The sequence below is a fragment of the Pieris brassicae genome, chromosome 11, assembly GCF_905147105.1.
Source record: "Pieris brassicae chromosome 11, ilPieBrab1.1, whole genome shotgun sequence".
Taxonomy (NCBI): domain Eukaryota; kingdom Metazoa; phylum Arthropoda; class Insecta; order Lepidoptera; family Pieridae; genus Pieris; species Pieris brassicae.
In genome coordinates this window covers 6,261,340-6,286,904 of record NC_059675.1, presented here as the reverse complement: position 1 = coordinate 6,286,904, position 25,565 = coordinate 6,261,340, and the positions used below count along the sequence as shown (strand labels likewise).

At 34.9% G+C, this 25,565-nt stretch overlaps 4 protein-coding genes across 7 annotated transcripts; 1 reads left to right on the top strand and 3 right to left on the bottom strand.

The window, feature by feature from the left end:
* Positions 1-47: 47 nt before the first annotated feature.
* On the bottom strand, positions 48-9,306 carry LOC123716696 (DNA-directed RNA polymerase II subunit RPB1). Of its 2 annotated transcripts, none has more exons than XM_045672553.1 (7): positions 9,160-9,306; positions 7,530-7,799; positions 7,081-7,387; positions 5,920-6,211; positions 2,172-5,599; positions 1,714-1,905; positions 48-1,568 (listed from the first exon to the last, which is right to left on the bottom strand). In XM_045672553.1, exons 1-7 carry the CDS (start codon positions 9,304-9,306, stop codon positions 439-441), a joined length of 5,766 nt encoding a protein of 1,921 aa, XP_045528509.1. In that variant the 3' UTR covers positions 48-438. The 2 variants fall into 2 exon arrangements, with proteins under 2 accessions (XP_045528509.1, XP_045528510.1); XM_045672554.1 differs by lacking the exon at positions 9,160-9,306 and adding an exon at positions 8,017-8,120.
* A 142-nt stretch (positions 9,307-9,448) lies between these two features.
* LOC123716271 (ubiquinol-cytochrome c reductase iron-sulfur subunit-like) lies at positions 9,449-10,409 on the bottom strand. The gene has a single exon (XM_045671929.1). The coding sequence runs from the start codon at positions 10,303-10,305 to the stop codon at positions 9,508-9,510; it is 798 nt and encodes a 265-aa protein (XP_045527885.1). The 5' UTR covers positions 10,306-10,409; the 3' UTR covers positions 9,449-9,507.
* A 1,671-nt stretch (positions 10,410-12,080) lies between these two features.
* On the bottom strand, positions 12,081-15,694 carry LOC123716564 (potential E3 ubiquitin-protein ligase ariadne-2). The gene is made up of 8 exons (XM_045672367.1): positions 15,265-15,694; positions 14,909-15,155; positions 14,423-14,598; positions 14,071-14,256; positions 13,599-13,784; positions 13,389-13,505; positions 12,747-12,899; positions 12,081-12,368 (listed from the first exon to the last, which is right to left on the bottom strand). The coding sequence occupies exons 1-8, from the start codon at positions 15,484-15,486 to the stop codon at positions 12,198-12,200; spliced, it is 1,458 nt and encodes a 485-aa protein (XP_045528323.1). The 5' UTR covers positions 15,487-15,694; the 3' UTR covers positions 12,081-12,197.
* A 121-nt stretch (positions 15,695-15,815) lies between these two features.
* Positions 15,816-25,311, top strand: LOC123716067 (ATP-dependent 6-phosphofructokinase). 3 transcript variants are annotated; one of them, XM_045671586.1, is made up of 15 exons: positions 15,816-15,943; positions 16,086-16,396; positions 16,505-16,709; positions 17,083-17,237; positions 17,990-18,098; positions 18,472-18,660; positions 19,568-19,711; positions 19,990-20,124; positions 20,793-20,956; positions 21,510-21,651; positions 21,998-22,180; positions 22,517-22,586; positions 22,900-23,124; positions 23,269-23,470; positions 24,335-25,311. In XM_045671586.1, exons 2-15 carry the CDS (start codon positions 16,113-16,115, stop codon positions 24,474-24,476), a joined length of 2,349 nt encoding a protein of 782 aa, XP_045527542.1. In that variant the 5' UTR covers positions 15,816-15,943; positions 16,086-16,112; the 3' UTR covers positions 24,477-25,311. The 3 variants fall into 3 exon arrangements, with proteins under 3 accessions (XP_045527542.1, XP_045527544.1, XP_045527543.1); XM_045671588.1 differs by lacking the exon at positions 17,990-18,098 and adding an exon at positions 17,698-17,806; XM_045671587.1 differs by lacking the exon at positions 17,990-18,098 and adding an exon at positions 17,485-17,593.
* The last annotated feature ends 254 nt before the right edge of the window (positions 25,312-25,565 follow it).

Below are 25,565 nucleotides of genomic sequence, written 5' to 3'. Positions count from 1 at the left end.
GAAAAATCTTGGCTGTGGCTGAATATTTAAAATATTAAACAAAAACATTTTTAGCAAAACATACTTTATTTGATCTACACAATAACTAGATTATAGTATTGCCTAAATTAATTAAAATAAGTTATCCTAAACACACATTTTTTTTGCCAAAAGGGTGTCGGACACTGATTCATCATCGTATTTTGCTTTAAATCTAGATGTTAGAAAAAAATCAAGAAACTCGTAATTCGTCACAACAGTTTTACATTAAGTTACTTTGAATATCACATCTTATTAAATTAGCAATAAAAACAATGTGCATTTTTCTTTAGTTATTTATAAAGATGAATAAATCTTAAATTCAAAGTACTATCCAGTCCTTATATATAAAAATGAATGTAATTTTTCCATCTCGTTATTTCCATACTCTTTAAAAAAAGTGTCTTAACATTATACAATTCAATCATCATCTTCTTCATAATTAGGTGAAGTAGGTGTATAAGTTGGGGATGTAGGAGAAGTTGGAGAGTAAGTTGATGGTCCACCGGAAGCGGGAGAGTAGGCCGGGGATGATGGCGAATAATTATTTGAGGTTGGCGTGAATGTTGGCGATGTTGGGGAATATTTAGAGGAGGACGGAGAATATCCAGGAGATGAATAGTTTGGTGAAGACGGTGAGTAATTTGGTGAGTAATGCGAGCTTCCGGAATGTTGAGGCGACGAAGGAGAGTACGCCGGGCTTGGTGAATATTGCGGGCTTGTTGGAGAGTACTGAAGACTGTTCGGCGAATACCGAGGACTGCCTCCCGATACGGATGGCGATGTCGGAGAATACTTGGGAGAAGTCGAAAAATATTTGGGTGACGAAGGCGAGTAATTGCGTGATGTCGGTGAATAGTTATTTGGTGAAGTCGGAGAATAAGAATGATTTGTTGGTGAATAGGCTGGTGATGTGGGCGTGTAATTTGGTGATGACGAGGAGTAACTGTGAGCCTCAGAAGTGTACACTGGACTATTCGGAGAATATCTCGGTGAAGACGGCGAGTAGCCCGGAGAAGTCGGCGAGTAAGCTGGACTCGGCGAATAAGACGGGCTCGTCGGAGAATAGGACGAGCTTGTTGGTGAGTAGCTCGGTGAAGTTGGTGAATAACTAGGAGAGGTTGGGGAATATGCCGGGCTAGTAGGTGAGTAACTCGGGGACGTAGGAGAGTAGCTCGGCGAAGTAGGTGAATATGATGGGGATGTAGGCGAATAGCCGGGGGAGGTTGGAGAATAGCTTGGAGAAGTTGGGGTGAAAATAGGAGAGGTTGGGGAATAGTTAGGTGACGTTGGAGAGTAGGACGGGCTTGTAGGTGAGTAGTGTGGGGAAGTTGGGATGAGACTGGGGGACGGAGCAGCATAGACAGGACTTGTGGGAGAGTACGACGGAGATACGCCGGCTGGCGAAGCGTAAGGTGACAACGGGGCTCCAGGAGAACCAGGAGAGCCTGGTTGTGGCGACCAAGCGCTGCTATACGAAGGAGACATACCCGAAGCGTCAGATGCACCTGATGGTGAGAATGATGGACCCGGAGTCATACTGCTACCCACTGAAACAATACATCAAATTTGAGATACGACATTACTATGGTATATTGAATATTTTAAAAGCATTAGCAAATAAATAACACATGAGCACAAAAAATAGTTAATTCACAGCTAAAGTTGTAATAGTTTTTATTTTACTAAACTTACCCGGTCCAGGAGACCAAACACTGCTACCATAGCCAGGAGTATTCTGGTTCGACCAAGGAGTCATAAGCGGAGTCATGGATGGTGTGCCGACTCCGAAGTACATTCCGCCACCTACTCCCAAGCCTACGCCCAAACCACCCATTTCCATACCGTGCTTACATTTTTCAGCATCCAGTAGTAAATCAAAACATCCTGAAAATTATAACATTTTCTTTTTGTTATGTTGATGTTTAATGAAATAAAAGAATGAAAAGATAATTCTTATATTAGATAAGAATTATCTTTTCATATAATTTTGTTTTAATTTTATTGTGACTGCACACCGATGCTTTAATACATATTTAATTTAATGACTAGCTGGAGTGAATCTCTTATTTTTTATGAACAAAAATATTTCGCTTAACACACGTTGCTAAGATTGTAATTAAATAAATGTAGTTACTTAATCTGACACAAACCTGTTCCCATTCTAGGCAGTTGTCCCATGATAATATTCTCAGAAACGCCTCTCATAGGGTCTACTTCAGCGTGGCTTGCAGCGTCGAGCAATACGTCTACAGTTTCTTCGAAGGAACATCTCATCAACGCGCCAGTGTCTTGCCTGTTAATGCCGTGACGAGTAATAGCCATAAGGTGACCTTTAGCAGTCATTACGTCACAAAGCAAAGCCAAGTGGCGGTAGTTTACGTATAGACCATAGAACTGCAATACAGCATTCATTTCTTTTTCAACAGATTTTCGTACTGCCTCGATACCTAAAACTTGGAATATTTCACAGATATCGTTACTGAAGGTTCTTATCGGGTCTACATCTCGCTCGGAAAGTACTTTCATCAAAGATGTTCCATCCGTTTCCAACAGCCACTCCGCAATTGCCTTAAATTCTCCCTGTTCCGTAATAACTATACGTTTCTTAGCTTCAGTTTGTGGCAAATGCATGTACACTTTTGCTATCGCTTCAATACCTTGTAAAGTCATATCAGACAACATATTTGCTTCAATACATCTGAGGAACATATCATCTTCCATCTTATCAACAGTTTCCTCGTCATTGTCTTGGAATTTACTCTCTTCATTGTTCATAATTCTTATACGAAGAACAAGTTTTTCAGCATTATCGTCATTGAATATACAGTTAAGATCATCTCCAAAGCCCGCATTGATTTTTTCTGCAATTTGTTCCATAGTAAGCTTCTTGTCGGTCATTCTCTTACGGTCTAGCTCAATACGCAACAGCCATGGAGATATTTTGGTGGGATCAAAGTCAGGCATTTCATAGTAAACATTGACAAACTCTTGATCTTCACCAATAACAGTATTCTGTGGGTCTGGATCGTAGTATATAGCAGTGTTTGCCGTTACTTTTCGTAAAGTTGTGTGTTCCAAACGACACAAGACGTTTTTAGCTTTTTCTGCATCTCGAGCAGCTCCGCCAGTTAGAAATACAGTGAGAGAGGGAGCTTTAGGCTTCTTGGATATATTTATAATTTCTTTTAGACGAGGCACACCGAGAGTTACGTTTTTGGAGGAGACTCCAGCAAAGTGGAAGGTGTTCAGTGTCATCTGAGTAGCAGGTTCTCCCAGAGATTGGGCGGCTAGGGCTCCTACCATTTCACCTGGATTTGCTTGAGCTTGTTGAAAACGAGTTTCGATTTCTCCTATCAACCACTCGAAAGCTTCTGTTGAGAGCCGATAATCTTCTGATACAAGCTTAGCGCACAAAGTTGATCTCACAAGGCATTGAAAGAGTAAGGTTGCATTTTCATTGGCTTGTTTCGAAAGGCGATCCTCTCCAGCCACAATAACACATTTCTTTAATAAATCTCTTACAGATTGAATAACTTTTATTGGACTTAAATCAGTAGTTGATCTTTTATTAATATGGAAAATTTTTTGCACATTCCAAATCATTCTCTTGAAGTTACAAGGTAACACAACTTTTGATTCTCCACTTGGGAAAATTTCTCGCAACACCGATCTGTCCTTTCCTAGTTGATCCCACTCGCTTTCTAAATCTCCAATAACATATCCTGATTCTGTAAGTTCTTTAATGATATCCTCATTGAAGATTCTCTTCAAGTATCTTTCATTTGTGGGATCAAACTTAAACTTCTTTTCAAAAGCTTTATTTGATAGCTTAATTGTTGGCAGGTTTTGGAACTCGACGGTTTCTCCCGCTAAACCATCTTCTCCATAACGTAACTGGATAAGTTGACCAACAGAATTTCTAACAGTGCCATCATAATTAACCATAACAGACTCCATAGCCTTTATGAGACGCCGTTGAATATATCCAGTTTCAGCAGTTTTTACAGCAGTATCAATGAGACCCTCACGACCTCCCATAGCGTGGAAGTAAAACTCCGAAGGTGTCAAACCAGCAAGATATGAATTTTCTACAAAGCCCCTAGATTCGGGACCATAGTCGTCTTTAATGAAATGCGGCAACGTCCTTTTACGGAAACCGAATGGAATACGTTTACCTTCCACATTCTGTTGACCCACACAAGCAATAACCTGAGAAATGTTAATGTTAGACCCTTTTGAACCAGAGACCACCATAGCTTTGAGGTTGTTGTATTCAGTCAGAGATTTTTTAGCTGAACCTCCAGTTTTATCACGAGCGTCATTCAATATACGATTTACTTGATTTTCGAAGGTTTGCCTCAGGGTATTACCCGGAGTCGGCTCCAATTCCATATTGTGGGCTTTCTGTATAACCTCTATTACATCATCTTTGGCTTTCACAATAGTATTTTTAATTTCTTGATATGTTTGCGGATCGGCAATAGTATCTCCAATACCAATTGAGTGACCTTCTAGAAGGAGCCAGTTGTTGATTACTGTTTGAATATTACCATAAAACCGTCCTGCCGTTTCGTGTCCTAACTCCAACATACAAATATGTAGAAGTGATCCAGCCGAGGCACCAAGTGATTTTTTACACAATATACCCATTAATAGTTCTCCATGGTCTACAATAACTTTTGTGTCTCCCGGCGATATCCATTTATAGGGGCCGTCATCTTCTTCATCAGGATGTGTGGAATGTGTTCTAATCATATTCACATTACCAGGAATGATCAGGGTAAATATTTGTTTGCCAGTCCAGAGCGGTGTTGGCTTCAGAATGCAAGGTTGGGGAATTTTGCCATCCCATGTAGGCAAAAACATAAGAAGATTCATTACCTGTTCTTTTGTCAGAAACACGTCTCGTTTAGTCATTTTTCTAACAGCTGTGAGTGTGTCCTGTACAATACCCATGACAGGTTTATTTGCTTGAGGCGTTATAATCTGTCTGGGTGTAATATGAATGTTTTCAACTTCAGCCCGTGTCTCCATTGACTGCGGTACATGCAAATTCATTTCATCACCATCGAAATCGGCGTTGTATGGCGAAGTACAACTCAAATTCATACGGAATGTTGACCACGGTAAGACTTTAACTCTGTGACCCATCATACTCATTTTGTGAAGTGTCGGCTGCCTATTAAATATAACTAAATCGTCGTCACGCAAATGACGTTCAACTTTATAACCATACTGTAAATGAAGGTCAGAAGGTTTGGGATGGAACCTCAAATCAATACGTTCTCCATTGTCTCGAACTATGTATTTAGCACCAGGATACTGCGCGTTTCCTCTCCTTACTAATTCCTGCATTCTATCAATGTTAAATGGTGTCACTAATTCTGGGAATGTTAAATTTTGAGCTATAGACCTTGGAACCCCCACTTGATCAATACGAAGATTGGGATCTGGTGTAATGACAGTTCTGGCTGAAAAATCTACACGCTTCCCCATAAGATTTCCTCTGATTCTCCCCTCTTTTCCTTTAAGTCGAGCTTTAATGGCTTTAAGTGGCTTTCCAGATTTCTGCATAGCTCTGTAAACAAAAAGAACCCATATATATTTCTATCAATATGTTATACAAAAAACACCAAAAACTTCTGTATATCCTGCAGACAAAAGTATGTTATTTAAAGTTAAGTGCTATCATTTTACTGGTTTGTTATGCAAAGAACTAAATAAATAAATATTTATAATTTTTAAATAAAACTTCTTAGTCATAAACTGATTGACTGACCACAATAACACAGACAACTGAATGACCTTAGCAACAAGAGACTGCCACAAGATGACAAATAACTATTGCTTTTACTATTTGAGTAATTTTAATCACAACAAATAGGCTCCAGAACTTACTTTGGCATGCCAGGCATATCATTATCTACAAATGTGGCAACATGGAACTGTAACATCCTAATATTGTCGGCTAAAACATGAGCTGCTGCACCAGTTTGTTCATTCCTCATCAGTTCATTATTTGCTTTAATAATATCAGCCAGTTTATGGGTCAAATCATCTTGATTTTTGGCAGACCCAAACATGACAACCGCAGGTCTAACAGACAATGGTGGAACAGGTAAAACTGTTACTATCATCCAATCAGGTCTAGCAAATTTTGGGTCCATGCCCAGTATAAAGGACTCTTCATCTGTAACAAACAATAAATAAAATAGTAAATTTATAAATACAGTGTATACTCTATATAGTGGCATTGTCATTCATACATGTGTACATTGTGTTACCTATATGAATAAATATATATTTTTGACTTCGACTTTTAAGGGACTGCATATTTTAAACTGCACAATTCTCGTTAAATGTAGAGAAGAAAAACATAGATAATCAATGAATCCTACTTATTAGTTATGGTCACCAACAGTCTACACATGCAAGCAATACCAATTTGTAAACAAAAGAACGAATTTTTAGAAAGTTTGTATAAATTATGCCAACAATCAAGTTTATTGCAGGCTAATAAAGTGACAAAAGAATGTACAGTTGTGCAGTTTTGACTAATTTTAGTAACTTAAAAAGTACTTTATTACTCCATTGTGTTATTAAGAGTGGGTTAAATGCTATGTAGACTGTATCATTGTATGGAAGACAACCTAAACCAATCAAAGCAAATTGATTTCGACGCTTTAGGGAGTTCATCATTAAATCAAGATATAGATGTTATGTGGAATATACACTGTATTCATTACAAGGCCAAAATAATCTAACTAATGGTCTTTATATGCATAGTAAGCATTATTTTATCATAATTATCAGTTTGTCTAAAACAATAAAAAGTGGATACCAATTACTCTATTATTATAAGTGTCGTTTAATAATATATCATTATATTATCATTATCCATAAGTGAAATTAGTTTGATGTTATAATAATTAGTAGTTTATATGTAACGTATACAGTAAATACAGACAGTTACTTAGTTAATTATATTGCCTAATATGAGAAAATTATAAAATAGACCAAAACTTGATAACCATGTACTGTATGTAGACCCACAGGTACCTGTTATTTGTTTCAATATTTCCCAGACCCGTTCTGCAGTTATAATAATTTTTTTCTCTTGAGTATCTTCATTTGCATGTTTCCATTCAGCTGTGAGGTCTAGACCTTGTCGTCTGATTGAAGGCTGATAGTGACCACAACCGCCATGACCAGAGCCTTTTTTACCCTCTTCACCTTCTTTACCAATATCCATATCTTCACCACCCTCACAAATATTTTTTCCTTTACATAAGTCATAAACATAAGTCAATCGTTTACGTGGTTGCCCTTTAGATTTCATTACTACTTCTTTAATTTTGGGATTTGTCTGAAATGTCCAAATGAGATATTATTTATAAGTGGACAACATCTACTCTTATTGCTGATAAGCAGTCTCTTGTTAACAAGTAGCTGCTTATTTGTTACATTCAACAATATAAAATATTAAATAAAATAAAAATATCCCTCACCGGACTGACAAGAAGTTTGGAACAATAAAAACAGACACATCTCAAAATTTTTATGGTTTTCGTTATGAATCCTATGTGGAATACTGGCTTGGCCAAATCTATGTGCCCAAAATGACCAGGACACTCAGTCATATTTCCAGCACAAGTCTGACATCTAGATGTTCTATCGATCACCCCTTGTCGTGGGTCCATAAGACCTCCAAGTTTTGGTCGTCCACCCTCCATTGTTTCTGGGAAGCGAATGCCCCCTTCCGTGACAGACATACGACGCTGTAAATATTTTAAATTTTATAACATTCATATTCAATACTGATTTTGTATTAAACTCTGAAAATACTAAATCATTATAAACTACGTTGTCTTAGATTAGCTGAGTGACTTTGAATTATGGTGCAATAAGGAAAACGACACATGAGGAAAGATTTTACGTAAAAATATTAAATAAGCTTAATTCTAAACTTATACATTTTAGTTTTCATAAACTTACAATTTCATCTGGGGATAATATACCAAACTGCACTCGTTTTACTTGGCGCACAGGCGCCTTCGAATCAGTCGTAGTCGCCATTTTGACGACAACTAAATAAACATAGATAGTACCGTAAAATATACACCAAAACCATAGAGTATAGAGAGTGCATTATACGTCATTATATAAAAATAAACAGTTAAATTTTTTTTATTATCTTTATCAATAGTTACTTACATTTCAATCTAAACGCGAGCATTATAATAATCTCAATAAGGAATACGAATGATTATATTTATATTTTCATTTAATTATGTATATATAATCTGCTTGTTCTTCAAAATAATGGAATCCATTATTAATGGCCAGCTCCTAAGATATCTAGATGGGCCAGCTGATTAGCGATTATGAGTACGGTTTTTGTCGTGTTCATAGGCAGAGGCAATTGAGTTCAAGAGAGAAGCGCTAGCGGTTAGTTTGGAATTAGCGAAAGCCTTCGATCGGGTGTGGCATAAAGCGCTTCTCTCGAAGCTTCCAGTCTACGGGCTTCCCGAGCAATTATCCAACTTTCCGACCGGAGCCCCAGCTTTTCGACGATCGGAGTATCAAGATTGTTATCGATGGAGCATAATCCGACCTTAAATCCGTAAACACTGGTGTCCCACAAAGCTGTGTCCAATCCCCGACCCTGTTTCGTCTGCATATCTATGATATGTTGCAACTTAGCAACAATCATGTCTATGCGGATGACAGCACTGCAGAGACTAGCCGGGCAGGTATTTCATGGGCAGTTGTCGATGAGAACCGGAACAAACTTTGAAGTTGAAACTCTACTACGTGGAGTCTCGGACTGGGGTAGACTAAATCGAATCCAATTTAACCCCAAAAAGATACAAGTTTTCCGCATCTACCGCTAAGAAACACACTTCGTCGCTACGCCTTTTTTCGAAGACACTCTTCTTAAAGCCACAGCCAGTATCGGAATACTTGGCGTTGACATATCGAACGACGTTCAGTTTCGTGGTCATTGGGAGGGAAAGACTAAATAATAAATTAGCCTCCAAAAAGCATGGTGTGCTCAGCAAGACACGATGGTATTTAACTCCGGGCACCGCAACTATATAAAGCGCAAATTTGGTCCAACTGTAGTACTGTTCTCACCTCTGGGAGGGAGCTCCCCAGCAGGTGATCCTTCCTCTTGACCGTATTCAACGTAGAGTGGTTCGAATGGTCGACGACTAGTCCCTCTTCAAGCGGCTCCCCAGTTCTGTCGTCCGCATAGCAATGCATGGTATTGAGTTGCAACATATCATTAAGTAATGTGAAAATTTATATATGATTATCATATTATTGTTCATATTTTATATGACGTTTATTGTATCTATATGGAACTAATAAAACGTACACAATGAATGCCCAACAAATACAATGCCGCAATAATTATTTCCACTACCATTTCAAATTATTTTATTATACTCATTAAACAATTTCAATATATCCTTGAACTACCTACTCTCCGACTAAAATCACATTGTCAGATAGAAACCTATGAGAAGGTACTTCTAAATTAGTAGGTGCTGGACCTTTTCGAGCTCGCCCTGCATTATCATAGTGACTTCCATGGCAGGGACAGTAAAACCCTCCAACGTAATCACCACTGTTTGGAATAGGAATACATCCTAAATGTGTGCATATCCCTATAACTATCAACCACTGTGGCTTTATCATCCGTTGTTCTGGTGTTTGAGGATCTTTAAGTAAAGAGAATGAAGTGTTGGCCTCGATACTTATTTCATTATTAGTCCTGTGTTTAACAAATAATGGCTTTCCTCGCCATTTGTATGAAGAACACATTCCTGGAGCAATGCCTGATATATCCACTTCTATAGTAGCAAGGGCAAGGACGTCAGCTGGGGCAGACATGAATGTCATAAAATGAGTCAGTTCGCTTTTTAAACCGTACATTGCACACATCGACCCAATAAATCCAATTACATTTGTGATACCTTGTTTTGAGTATCCCGAATTCCACGACGTTCTATTGATGTCTTTAAACTGATCTTTTCTATAGTAATCAAAATTGGGAAAATCCGTGTCGCGATGGAGGCGTGGATAATCCTTTTTAAAGCGAACCTGCGTGTATAAATTTAGAATTGTCGCTGGATTTTTAGGACATGTTTTGAAATAATGATTTCGATATCGTTTATCATGATATACCGATAAAGTAGGAAGTTGCCGACAGCAAGAGGAAATCCAGACCTTAACGGTGCCGTAACGCAGCAAACACAGAGTTGATAAAAAAATCATTTTATTGTGGTTATTACAGATTTTTATTTAGATTACAAAATTATATTCTTTTACGAAAATATTAATGTTAAAGAATAATGTTTACGAAGTTGACATTTTAATGATCCCTTCAAAAATGTCAGTTCCAAATATAAAAATGAATGGTTTTAATTATCTATTGTTAAGAGCGTTGTTCGTCGTTACTTTTTCAGTCACAGATTTTTCATTTTATTTCTAAAATTTTTGACAAACATGAATGTACATTGTACAACTTACTACTTCTAATAATGTATCTCGTTACGTATTTTAAGATGTTGACTTAAAATAAGGTGAATAACTTTTGGTTCAAAAAGAGTACAGCTTTCAAGTATTTCATAGGTGAAAAAAAGTAGAAAAAACTGTAAAAAGATTATTTTTCTTTTAAAACATATTTTTCTTCGAAGTGAATTTTTTTTTGCTAAATGTATTAATGTATGTGTAATTAGTAATGTTCGTCTAATAATGTAGTCAGTCACATCCGAACAACTTTCATTTTGCATATTACATATTTTGACTCTTAAGAAGGTAGATGTTTTTACAGAAAGTTGCGACTTCTCACTGCTCCAATAACCATTCCAGTGAAAATACACTTTCAACAGCAGCATTAGTGCATGGACAACATAAGGCATTTTCTATTAAATGTTTTAAATTTTCATGTGGGATATGCTACTTTAAAATGCCGAATGATTTCTACCCATCTTTTGTTAAGATGGGTTGAAATCATGTTAATGTTCTATTTTCTCTTCGACCCATTTCTTCAATTTTTTTTTCATTCAATTAAAATGGAAGGTGGAAAACCTTTAAAGGTGGGTACCTCATGAATTGAGGGAAGCAGATCAACAAACGCGCGTCGACTGCTGCGTTACATTACTTAACCGGCACAATAAACTTTACCTGTGATGAAAAGTGGATCCTCTACGATAATCGAAACCGCTCATAGCAATGGCTAAACCCAGCCGAACGTGCCAAATCGTGCCCCAAGCGAATTTATCCCCCAAAAGTTACTTGTGAGTCTTACGTGCCGGGGTCGTTCACTATAACGGCATACATAGACGGCAACCATGAGGGAAAAGCTAGCTGCTAAATGACCAAGACTGGTCAATCGCTCTAGGCCGCTGTTTCACGATAACACTAGACCACATACTGCACAACAGATTGCTACCGAATTAATGGAGCATCCACCGTACTCCCCGGACCTTGCTCCAACAGATAACCATTTCGTTCGAAATTCATTAATTTCCATCCAAATATATTTTTTATAAAAGTGATCAATGAACTACCATGGTAAAAGTGCATAGATAGCAATGGTACATATATACTTTGATTAATTCTATTTAAAAAAATCTACTTTTTTTCCTCCCATACAAAACGCCAGTTTCATATTATGTAAGAACCTAATATTAGTTTTTTGTTGAATACTCTACTAGTGAAGTCCAGAGACAGCAAGCTTCTATTACCCGTTTTATATAGTTTTCTCGACTTTTCACCTGATGCGACTTATTTACCAAAGTATGGGAAGCCTATGGGCGTAGGGTTAAACTGGAATTAATAAATGTATTTGTAGAAGCTTGAAATATTGCCAGATTTCTCCTAATTTGTTAGTACCTCCTTATCTTATATATTTTGCATAGATATTCTGTAAATAAATTAATATCTTCTGTGACGATGTTTATTTTTTTGTAGTTACTTAACGACCTGTTCATACCCGACACTCCGCATATACATAATTAAATAAATCAAAGGCTAAATAAGCTGTAAATTATCTATTTATTGCAAAACCACTTTAATAAATATACTTTGGCGAAACAAAGATCTAGCATTTAATATAATACAAATGTGCCTTGCTGTATTCAGTTTCAGAAGTTAGTGATAAATTACACTTTGCTACTAGAGGCATTGTTTATATTTATATCTAGGAAGTCCTTGAGCAATGTTGTACGTCTTTTTTCCGCGATATCCATTTGATTCTCCAAGTCACCCCTATCCGTGGTTTCCGCCCTTTCTACTTTCCAAGATAGATTTTCGATTTCTGCTTCTAACTGCGCCTGTAAATAGATTTTTTAAGAAATGTAGTAGTCTTCCAGATAACCAATGTGAAGAAAATAAATAAATTAAACAAGATGAGCGCAAGAAGTGCAAAACTACATAAGATATATAATAACTTAGACATGGAACAACGAAATTAAAACAGATGTAGATAAAAAGGACACATTATATACAGTTTAACTTACTTAGCTTTTTAATATTAAACCATCACAAAGGGAGGTCTCAACAACTGGTTAAATTTAATGATAGCTCATATGTAACTAATTTGTAAGTAGGTTCTTGGTTTAAAAAAAATATTTGTTTTTGTATACATTGATGTAGATGTACAGATACAACTTTGTTTCACTATAGGTCCATCATAAAGTCATTACTATTACCTGCTGATATTCAAAAAGTTCCTTCCTCGGTCCATTATCCATATAATAGGCAAACGGATATGTATACTGTAAAGTATAACGACACCGCTTCAATAGCTTGGCTGAATCCCATAAATACTGCCAATCTATCCATGTCCCTTCTCCAGCCATGACCTTAAAATACGAAAGAATTTACTCAAAAGCTATACAAAAATTCCATTCTGAAAAACACAGGTTTGACTTTTTTAAAGAATGGAGAGAAAATTGTATCCTGGTCTTATTTTACATTCATTTACAAATAAACATAATATAACTTAATATTATCTTTGCTTTACGTGAGTAGTACTAATTTAAATAAAACTTGAACAGATATAAAACCGAATTAATTACTTTATGACCTGCATATGCAATACATATACAAAACTTTGCGGTATAGATGAGAATAAAAAATACACTAAACCAAAAAAAACATTATAACAAAACTTTAACCCTTAATTGGATTTCAAAAGATTGTGTGTTACTGGGTATTATTATAGTTTGATTTTGAATTGTGTAATTTCAAAGAGACGTGATCAAAATCGGCGACAGATTAGTCTTTCTGTATATTTTATTTGGTATTTATCAGACAAGTCTCCAAATATTATAACAATAAAGTGATCTTACCTTTTGGTTAATACGACTTTTTAAACATGCTAATGTCTGCTCCTCTAGTTTAAGAGACCGTGCATGATTCTCCCATCGCTCATAATAATGAAGATATTTTTTTAAAGCTTCTCTAGCCTGTAAATGCATTTTATACTAGTAAGCAATTGATCAGCGTTCTAAGGCTAATGTTTATCTGATTAAATTTCTAACTCAGTTGTCATTTATTACCTGTGCATGTTGACTATCACTAGCCAAATTTGGGTCTTCTTTATAACGACTGCACTCATAGTATTCAGAGCCATGACATTTCCAGTCACCCAAACAAACCCAACAGAAGTCATGACGACATGACCCACACTGCATGTGATTGCAACCACCATTTTTTTCAATACATATTTGACATTTAGGACAATCCTGTAAATTTTTTTTATCTTTATTGACAGACAATACATAATATAACACTTTTTTCATCAGAGAGGTAACAATACATAGTAGCCATAACAAATATGTTGAAATGAAAATGTCTGAAAAGTAAGAATGAAACATCCACAAAAGTTCCTAAGGGCAAATTTAAAAATTATCTTCGATCTAATTAGATCTTACATTAAACACTTATTTTAAATGAATTATTGTGTTTTAATAAGACTTCTTGTCAAAGCATTTCAAGTAATAAGTACCTCTGTAAATTATCTTTCAATACCTTTGTATTAGCACTTATATAGTTAGCAGTCTCAGAATCATCAGCACATTTAGTCAGCCAGAGACGTATTGTAATACAGTCTGTTGGGGCATGATGAGGTGCCCCGCAAGAGAAACAAGTCAACAATTCACAACCTTGACATTCTACACGGCGTGCGCCTTCGCGTACCCACGCTCGAAATAACCACTAAAAAATTATTTAGTTTTATTATCTATTATTAGTAGTATACCCAAAGAAGAAAATAGAAATATTTCCTAGGACACAAAAATATTTTAGTTTAGACACAGAGAATAAAAATGTTTTTTAGTGTGTTCTAAACTAATGAAATTTTGATGAACGTAAATTATAATACCTGACAATTAGGTCCAGGGCAAAATCTCAATTGAGGGTGAGATTTCACATGATCTTTGAACATAAACTGTTGATATCTATCTCTTACAGATGGTTTAGTGACATGGGATAAAACAAAATCTTCAGGCGCTCTTACTTCACACTCAGGAGCCATGCATTGGATAGTATTAGATACACCTGGTAAAAAATATCATTTAATGAAATATATATTCTGTAACTGTCAAATATTTTTATCTAGCTTTATCAGCTATCACTTGTATACAAGGTAAAGTATTCCCTAAATAATATCTATTATAATTTTAGACAATATGCTAGAAATAACAAGACCTTTAGACGATAATGTTTCAAAACTTACAATTACAAAATAGTTGTCTTAAAAAAAATATTTTGTGTATGAGAAATTTTCAGAAGTTCAGTAGGACTGACTAGACAGAGAGGTGAAATTTAAGTATATCAGTAACTATAAATAACTGCTTAGTAAAATCACCTTGCATAATTTGGACATCAAAGTGCATCGCCCAACAATCATTGCAAAAATAATGTCCACAAGCCAATGCACTAAATTTTTGCAATAGAGTTGTGTTAGCACATACTGCACAATGTGAACCATTTGAGTTCCCTGGTGTAGACGGTACACAGGATTTTACACGGCTAAAGATTAGTACTTCATTAGGATTTTCTTTATACTTATTTATAATCTCTTGTGCATTCCATTCATAAGCATGCAGAATCACCTGTAAATTTGATAAGAAACTAACTTAGGTATATTGCTTATATATAATACAGCTTACTATAGCAAAATATTTTTGTAAGTAATACATGAATAAGATTTACTGCGTCTACCTTAGCGAGTGAAGGCGTTATTTGAAGGCTATTACTGAGTAATTCAATAGACTCATTCAGTAGCTTTTCAACTTCTTCAACTCTTAAGCAGGAGAACAAAAAGTATTCAGGATCAGTTTTACTCTGATCAACGCTGTCCATATCACAATCATCTACCTCACCATAGTAATCATACTCATCACCATCATTATCTGAATACTCCATATCCGATTCCGCAGACATTTTGTAGTATTAATTTTTGTATCACCAAAAAAGAAACAATAAATGCACCATCGAATATATAATAAAAGTTGATAAATTATTACAAATGCACAGTAAATAAAAATAAAGCTTAGATTTCTATTTTTTTCTATCTTTCATTTTGTGCACTATATATTTTATTTTTTCCAATGCAAAGCGCTAATCGCTATTCGCAGCATATCGTTTTAGAGTCAGTTGTCGTTTGACATAACATTGATATTTGACTGATTTCATTTTAGAATTTTTAGTTGATACTGACTTGACTTGACGTCGGTTGTTTATTTAATCTATGGAATTTATGTTCTTATTTTTCCATACGTATATTTCAATGTCAATTCAATTTCACGAAATGTACAAGAAAGGTCACCTTGATGAAGTTCACCTACTGCGATTTTCAAATTCGTTAGTTCTCTGAAAGAAATTTCTTTTAGACAAATTGGTGCGTAAAATCTATAATTATAAATTAATGTAAACATAAATTATTCTGTGTGATTGTAACTAAATACTTTTGTAATAAACTGGTTAAATCTTCTTCATACATTTTGCAATAAACGTAAAACAATATTATTCTATTGTTTTAGGTGTTTTAAAAGTTTTGTAACATAAAAATGGATAGTACAAAGACGCAGCGATTTATAGAGCGAGGCTCTCATAAAGGGAAGGGTCTCGCAGTATTTACGAGTGGCGGTGACTCTCAGGGTATGAATGCAGCTGTACGCTCCGTGGTTAGGATGGGCATCTATTTGGGCTGCAAAGTTTACTTTATCCGCGAGGGATATCAGGGAATGGTAGACGGCGGTGATAATATAGAGGAAGCTAACTGGTCCTCTGTTAGTTCTATTATTCACAAGGGTGGTACCATTATTGGTTCAGCTCGCTGCATGGATTTCATGTAAGTTTTTTTTTAATTATAGCTGTTGGCATAATCCAACTACGTTTTAAAATTTCAAGCAAACCTATAAATCTGTTGCAAGAGTATAACTATTGGACTACTTTTTAGACAAAAAGAAGGTCGCCTTAAAGCTGCCTGCAACTTAGTAACTCGTGGTATTACAAACTTAGTTGTTATTGGTGGAGATGGCTCGCTAACTGGTGCTAACCTCTTTCGTCAGGAGTGGTCTGACTTGTTAGATGAGCTTTTGGCGCATAACAGGATTACTAAAGATCAAAGAGAAAAATATAAATACTTGCATATTGCTGGACTGGTACGTTTAAATCTTATGCATATGATAAATACTTAAAACTGTGATTCTGATCTTAAAGTGTTTATTAACTTATATGAAGAAAAACATATAAGTTAATGAACAGCATGCGAAAAGTCGAAAATTTAGAAGTATGTAAATAATTATAAGTTTTTTCCGCTATACATAAATAAATAAGTATACATAGCTTTAATCCGTTCAAAAAGTGTTTTTCTTAATGTGTAAAAGCTATTTTAACAAAAGACAACTTATATGAAATTTTTGTAACAAACAAATCTTATAAATTGTGGTCAACTACTAAAATTTTTGTAGGAATTTTTTATTCCTCAGAATTTACATAATTTTATGAGAATCATAAAATGAACTTTTATTTAAGGTGGGCTCCATTGATAATGATTTTTGTGGGACTGACATGACAATTGGTACAGATTCAGCCTTACATCGCATTATTGAAGCAATTGATGCAATTGTTAGTACAGCCTACTCCCATCAAAGAACTTTTATTATGGAAGTTATGGGTCGCCACTGTGGGTATGTTTCAAAATTATTTTGAGGTTATTGTAAAGGAGGAAATAATATTAATGCAGTGTTTTAATGGTTGCCATGGTGAGAAATCATTTTGGGTTTGACTATAAGGGGCTTAGTGCAGTCAATAATAAAACTATTAGCTTAATGTTCACTGTCAAACCATACACATAAGATTGAATCAGAGCCAATTCAAACATAGCCTTATCTGATAAAATTAATTAGTTAAGATTTAATAAAAATTTCTTGATAGATATCTTGCTCTGGTCACGGCCTTGTCATCGGAAGCAGATTTTGTGTTTATTCCGGAAGCACCACCCGCTGTTGATTGGAGAGATAAACTTTGTTATAAGTTAGAGCAGGCAAGGGTTTAATTGACAGTCATGTATGCCCCCTTGTTCCTATCCTATGTATTGCTCATTTGCTAGTTGTTTCCTCTTGAATGATAACAAACATCCCTTTTTAGTTTTCTTGCAGTGTACACAGCACTATGTACGGATGCTACTTATAGTTTTATTTGTGAAGACCCAGCGCCCCTCAATTGGGACAAAAAGATGTGTGCAAAAATAAAAGAGGCAAGAAATAAAATCTTGTTTATGGGAGCAGGATCATAGGTTTCATTTCATCAATGAATTGGCTCTTTGTGGTGTTTAAATTCTAATGTGTACATTAAATTATCTTGCAAAAATGTAAATGTACAAATCGTTCACCGGGCATTATATGCATGATCCATTATGGTCGGGTGCTGCTTGTTGCAGTTATCTGGCACTAGTTGCCGCTCTGGCGAGCGAGGCTGATCAAGTGTTCATACCTGAAGACCCTGTTCCCCATAATTGGGTTGAGAAACTTTGCAAAAGATTGCAGCAGGTATGACCTTAATTGAGTGGCACTGTTCGATTTAACGAACCTTGTATTAACTGTGTTGCTGTAAGTTGAGTTAAAATCAAACTGCTGACTCTATTTTATAATTTTTCTTCATGACATAATACATGTTAAAAACTATCTTAACTTCTCTTCTTAGCAGTTTTTGCCTTATTTTTTTCGCGTCCTTCTTGCACATGATACACAATTATTTGACATTATGCTTTTTCGTTATCTTCGATATGCATGAGAGCTTGGTATTGAGGTTCGGGAAAAACTTAATTATTCATTACAATCTTATCATGGTGTTTTAAATACTATCATGGAATATACACACGGAAGAATTAAGATATTGTATTAAATGCAGCTTTTTAAATAGGAACGTAAGTCTGGTCAGCGTTTGAACATCATAATAGTGGCAGAAGGTGCTATTGACAGAGAAGGCAAGCCGATTACTGCAGAACTGGTGAAAAAGGTTGTAGTGGACAATCTCCAGCAAGACACCAGAATAACTGTTCTAGGACATGTCCAAAGAGGAGGTTCACCATCAGCATTCGACAGAATATTGGTAAGAATTTTGGCGTTAAACGTATCTAAAGTAGGTGGCGATTTAAGAGCCGATACTCGAAATTGTAACTTAATTATAAATAAACTTTAAAATTTCATATATTTTATTAAAATGCGAACACTTAATATCCGACTTTTTACGTCATAATATATAGTGTACGTATTTTTAAAAAAAGATCGTTCTAGTAAACTATAATTCAAAGGAACTATATGTGCATGACCTGGGTCACGTATACACTGAGATCGTATCATACGTGATATAGGAAGGCATTCGATTGAAGTGTCATTGACCTCTGGCTTGTCTGACGACTCTGTCCACTTTATAGAATATGGTCTTTGACAAACTTACTTAACAAACGTTCCCATTATAATTGCTTTTAGGTTACTGTGTAATTTTTTCTTTGTAAACTATGAATGAAAGTCGCCCTTCGGATGATTTTTATCAATAGGTTTTCGGTTTTTTTATCAATTGGTTTCAATTTAAATTCGTTATGTATGTTTTGCTCAGTCGAAATGATTTTCTTATTAATGAATTAACATTACATAATTAAATAGCGTTTTTACCACATTAGGGTCCACCGTATGACTAAGAAGGTGACGCAATTGAACATTGGCTACTTGAAACAAATTCTGACGAAATAGTGTGAATACATTGAACTCGGATGATCTTTTTGCGTTTACTGAGATAATATGATATGATAGATGAGTAAAATAATGGCATCCTTAAGCATATCCTTAGTTCGCCATCGTAACTAAGGACTAAGTAATTGATGCTACTACTCATGAGCTATAAGACTAATTATAAAATAAAATTAATCCGTTAAAAAAATTTGCTATGTCTGCCCACACGCCTGGTTAGTTTTCATGACTTTACTCGATTTGTATTAGATAATAATATCCCTCTTTAGGGTTGTCGGATGGGTGCCGAGGCAGTTATGGCTTTGATGGAAGCGACCCCGGAAACGGAGCCATGTGTTGTATCTTTGGATGGCAACCAAGCTGTCCGACTACCGCTCATGGAATGCGTGAGGCGTACTAAAGCCGTTGCTCAGGTAAATCATTGTAAATTTCTTTGTTCGTATAGAATCTATAATATTGCGTTAGTTTTTATTTTAATATAACTTCTAAGATATTTACTTAAACTACTCAGTGTAAATTGTTACCATAGTGTGCACGAAATTAATAAACAAACATTTACCTTCACTAAACCTTAATATACAAGTCGCTGTGTTTGCTCTATGTAATGGCTGTTTAAATACAAAACTTATTTCATGACTAAATGATTGATATAGAAATAAGGCTAACCAATTGAAGTACCTTTACGTTTTAGGCAATGACAGATAAAAATTGGGAGCTAGCCGTGCAACTACGCGGGCGTAGTTTTGCACGTAACCTGGAGACTTACAAAATGTTGACTCGTTTGAAGCCACCTAAGGAAGCATTTGACGAATCTGGAAAGCCTGCGGTAAGCACTTTTCATCGTTATCTATTTATCTGTAACTTACGTTGTTCTGAGACTACGAAAGCAGAGTGGGACGGCAAAGAAGGGTCGGGTTCACTCGCCGTAAATGCATAAATAATAATCTCAATAATAATTTAAATTTTTTTAAATTTAATTAAAATTATTGTATGGATGTAGTAAGTAAAATTTGCTATCTGCACTTGGTACTTACCCTTCTAGGATCTTGGCCAAAAATACATGGTAGCTGGCTTGGTTAACGCCAATTGAATTTGTATGGGAATGGCATCGTAAACGAGCGTGATTTTATTTCATTCTGTATATTTCATACCAAAAGTATCATGTTGGTCCTTTGTGTACAATTTTAATCAAATTGATTGGCGCTACATTATTTAGTTTTTTGTTTCCTTGACTTTTTAAAGGTTCACAGTATTCTATGGCCTTATTGTCATGAAAATGCCTAAAACGATCATGGTGGGTACTAGATACAATAAATAAGTCATTCTTCATACTTTCACTGTATGAGCATTAATTGAGCACATGGATTTCAAATTCCATTGGTGCAAAGCCTGGATCGGAACATACGTAAAGCCTGGCAGTCGCGGACCTAGGCTTATTAGTATAATATTTACTAGGGCCATTTTTCCCAGTAAGAAATTTTCTATGGCTTTCAGGAAGGTTTGACATTGGCGGTGATGCACGTAGGTGCGCCCGCTTGCGGTATGAACGCGGCCGTGCGCTCGTTCGTACGTAACTGCATCTACCGTGGTGATACTGTGCTGGGCATACACGACGGTGTGGAGGGATTCATTAGCGGCAATATCGTTAAGATGGATTGGTAAATTTATTGTGTTTGTTTTATTTAAATGTGTATATTATATTTAGGCGAAGGCCAAAACCTATAAATTTATATTATGCAGAAGCTGTTCCGGTTTCAAAATATATTTCCTGTTTTAAATTTTAATAAATATAGAAATAGAAATTTGTTATACAAAAAAGACACACTTGAGTCACTTTGATATTTGTCTACACGCGTCATACGTGTCAAGAGCTAGTTTGAATTTGTAGATTCCATTTAATATTCAGAAAATCGTCTCCACGGCTGCATTGGATATTTATACCAAATTGTGCCTTAAAAAGCTAATTAACCAAATAATCTAATCAGTTATTATCAAATGTCCTGTAAGACTAAATGGATTTGCTAAATCATTATTACTTATTTCATCAACACGTGATTTAACAGCTTATCAACCTTGCCACCAAAATAATGAATTATAAACGCCTTTTTGAGTTTACCAAAAAGAAGAACAATTTTTTTTTATATTTTGAAACAAACAAATTAGTTTCCCTTCATCGCGTGACCAGATTTTTTGAACTTATTTTTGTAATAGGTCTGATGTAACCGGTTGGGTCGGCCAGGGAGGTGCGTTTTTGGGAACGAAACGTACTCTTCCAGGAGACAAGAAAGGGGAAATCGCAGCGCGCATAAAACAATTTAATATTCAAGGATTACTCATCATTGGCGGTTTTGAGGTAATGGCAATGGAAGGATATTTTAATAAACATTAAATAAATTTTATTTTATTTAAATAAGTGATAATTAATTAGTCAAATTTAACTGTTTAGATTTGTATTGTATTTTTTATAAACTATAGTTAAATCAATTTTTTATAAAGATGATTGTTTTCATTTGCAATACAATTGTTTGAATATATTTTGTTACAAATGTACAATAATAAAACGTTGACTACATATATGTAACACCTCTTATAGGTACATGCCAAAAGTCTCTATACATTGTTATTTATTTTAAGTATATATATAAAATACTAACTATATATATTATTAAAAAATATATTTAGTAATTAAATTATTTCAGGCATACCAAGCTGGTTTAGAAATGTACGAGTCGCGTGCCCAGTATCCCGAGTTCCGTATTCCACTAGTTGTGATTCCAGCCACTATTAGTAACAATGTACCTGGAACAGATTTTTCCCTGGGAACTGACACCGCTCTTAATGAAATCACGGAGATCTGCGATAGGATCCGCCAATCAGCTCAGGTAACAACTAACCAACCAACTAGCTCTAGCGGAATTGTCATATGATTCCAATGTTACAATCTAAAATAAAAAATATATGTACTTGGAATATTATATTCCTAGATATTTTGACTTATTAATTATGTTATTATAAAAATAATATTACAAAAGACCGTGAATTTACTCATTATGTTTGATAAAAATTTGATGTAGGGTATAAATGCTTCATTAAATATTTAAACTGTACTATACATAGAAGTAAAAAAAATATATAAAGAGATCCTTAACTAAGAATACAGATGAAAATAATTTATAAGAAAGAAAAAAAACCATTTATTTGATTAAATGCGTTTTTAGGGAACAAAACGTCGAGTGTTCGTCGTGGAAACGATGGGAGGATATTGTGGCTACTTGGCGACGTTAGCTGGTGAGTCAATTTCGCAGCGGTAGTCCAATTCCATTAGGCCGTAGTCTGAATCGTGACGTAAGAGACTTCGGAGTTAATGTCTGAGCTATAAGAACCATATTAGATTAGTTAATAACTATAGAAACACTTCACAAATGCTGTTTTAAATTATGTTAATTCATTTAAAAATTCAATTTCAAGAACCCAGCAAAACGCGATTGTGTCACGTGACTGACCGCTTTTAATTTTTTTTTATCGAAACAAACTGCAACTCGTTTATATGATGATAATTTGTGAATGAAATTTAAATATCCTCCTTATATTTGAAATTTAGGTCTCGCTGGCGGCGCAGACGCAGCTTACATCTACGAAGAGAAATTCTCTATTAAAGATTTGCAGCAAGATGTGTACCATATGGCGTCGAAAATGACTGGCGGAATTCAACGCGGTCTTATACTAAGAAACGAAAAGGCCAATGAGAACTATAACACAGACTTCATCTATCGCCTTTACTCTGAAGAGGGCAAGGGACTTTTTACTGCTAGAATGAATGTATTGGGTAAGATATCGTATTTATTTAGGATTTATAATATAACAACATTTTAATAACTTATGTTTATAATTAATGGTGGTTATCTTTCATATAAATAAAAATCCTACTAATTGTTTTTTATTTAAATTTAAATAATAAACATATTCTCAGGCCATATGCAGCAAGGAGGTTCCCCGACGCCATTCGACCGTAACATGGGAACCAAAATGGCCGCCAAGTGTCTCCACTGGCTCGTAGAGACAATACAAAAGGGACCCAATAATACCGCAGACACAGCCTGTCTTCTCGGAATCGTCAAGCGGCAATACAAGTTCACACCCCTTGAAGAGCTTAAGTCACAGACCAACTTCTCGTACGTATAGACTTTCTATAATGTTCCGCTAAAGATTAAAGCCTTTAAGCCATTTAACCATACTCCTCCAAAACGGCTCGACCGATACTAATTAATTTTTTTATGCATATTCAGTAAGTCTGAGAATCGGCTACTATCTATATGTCAAACCCCTAAGTGATAAGGGATTTTATTTTTTAATTTTTTATATTTTATGATAGAACATACAAAAATACATACAACCCTTAATTATCACCCCTCTACGATCAACCCCTATTTTTATTATAGTAGCTAGTTGTTATATAATAATTGTTTTCCTCTGAAACAAATCCAGGAATCTCCGTTCAATACCGTCTAAACCAACTGTTTTATAACTGAACCACAAAGGCCAATGAGTCACCAACAAGTCAAAATATCACTATAAAAGTAAATTATAATTGCTTTTGTTTTGTAATCGAGCCAGAATTACCAAAGTTACAGCGTTGTAAAGTTTAACTGTTTTTTTTTAAATTCTTGTTTATGCGCGCGGCACTGCGATGACGTTACGATGCGATTGTCATGTATAGAAGCATAGACTTGCAGCGTAACATGCTTAGTAGGATTTGCCATGGCCGTAATTAAAATAGAAGAAAAAAACATTTCTCGAGTTAGCTAAAAAATATTGATGTGATATAGATATATATATGTGTAATCTGATAATACACTTACACTTTTAAATGTTAATAAATGTCATGATGAACAAGCCTATTACGTATGGTTTACAAAATTAATGATCTCGATACTAGTATTTCATTCCGGTTTAAGCTTTTTTGTTTTTGTAAGTCATGATATTTGATGTAAGTTAATGAACAAAACATTACACTTCATAGATTTTTTTATTTACAGACAAAGGGTGCCAAAACAACAATGGTGGATGAAACTCCGTCCACTGCTTCGTATTTTGGCCAAACACGATTCGACCTACGAAGAGGAAGGAATGTACATGACAGTCGAACAGGGAGAACTCGATTCTGAAAGTGTTATTTAAACTTCTAGTCAAAAGTATTATTTTAGCTGATTTTTATGTAGAAAGACATACTATATTGTCATTAATAAGTGTGGTATTAAACTGTATGAAAAGTTAAAAAAAAATACAAATGAAAATTTGATATTAAGAAGAACTGCCACTTATATAAAATTTAACATCGCTTTTGCACAGATTATGAGAATTATTTACAAAGTAAAAAGTTTCATGAAAATGTTTTGAAACTGATCTGTTAATCAATGGTAAATATATGTATTTAAAACAGCAACACGAAAAAGACAAATTAATATTTTTATTTTATTACAATGAATATGTATATATGAATAAATCAAATTCAAATTAATTGTATTTTGATGCTTACTTAGTTGTAGTAGTTAGATGTGCATTGTTATAGCAATAGGCAATATTAAGCAATTAAAATATATAATTACAAAATAGCTATCTTATTTTTAAATAAAGATTGTAAATGTTACTTTGTTTCCTGTAAATCGTATCATATATTTTTTGAGATTACATATTTAAGTGAGATTTTTAGCTACTTTTTGTAAGCAAAATGTTTTAAGTGGTCTTTGACTAGGATAACTTAGGCAATTTTTATAGTTTATTTATTGTCACTTTATTTGTAGGAGTAAAATATTGTATTTAATACTTATCAATATGTAAAGAGCTAAGCCGTTGACTGTAATTGAAAAGCTATTCTCAAGTTGTTTTACATTTACATTGGTATAGCACAATTGTTTGTACGATCTTGTAAATTTTAAGCAATAGTATTATTATGAAAATATAATATTTTTTGTTTAAATCAAAGTAATAAATATATGCAGTTATCGTTGCTTAATTGATGTTTTACTTTTTAGCTTACCTGGGATTTAAAAGTATATTCCATTTATCAAGGCCAGTGTCACTGTCTTTCGTGCTGCCGTTTAAAAACAATATATGTTATAAATATAGCAACATTTTAATATGGAATTTTAGGTTGAATAGTATTTTCATAGTACGGGGGACAAATGGGCAGGAGGCTCATCTGATGCACGCCGCCCATGCACACTCACACAGCCGGAAGGCTCGTAATTGCGTTGCCGGCTTTTTAGG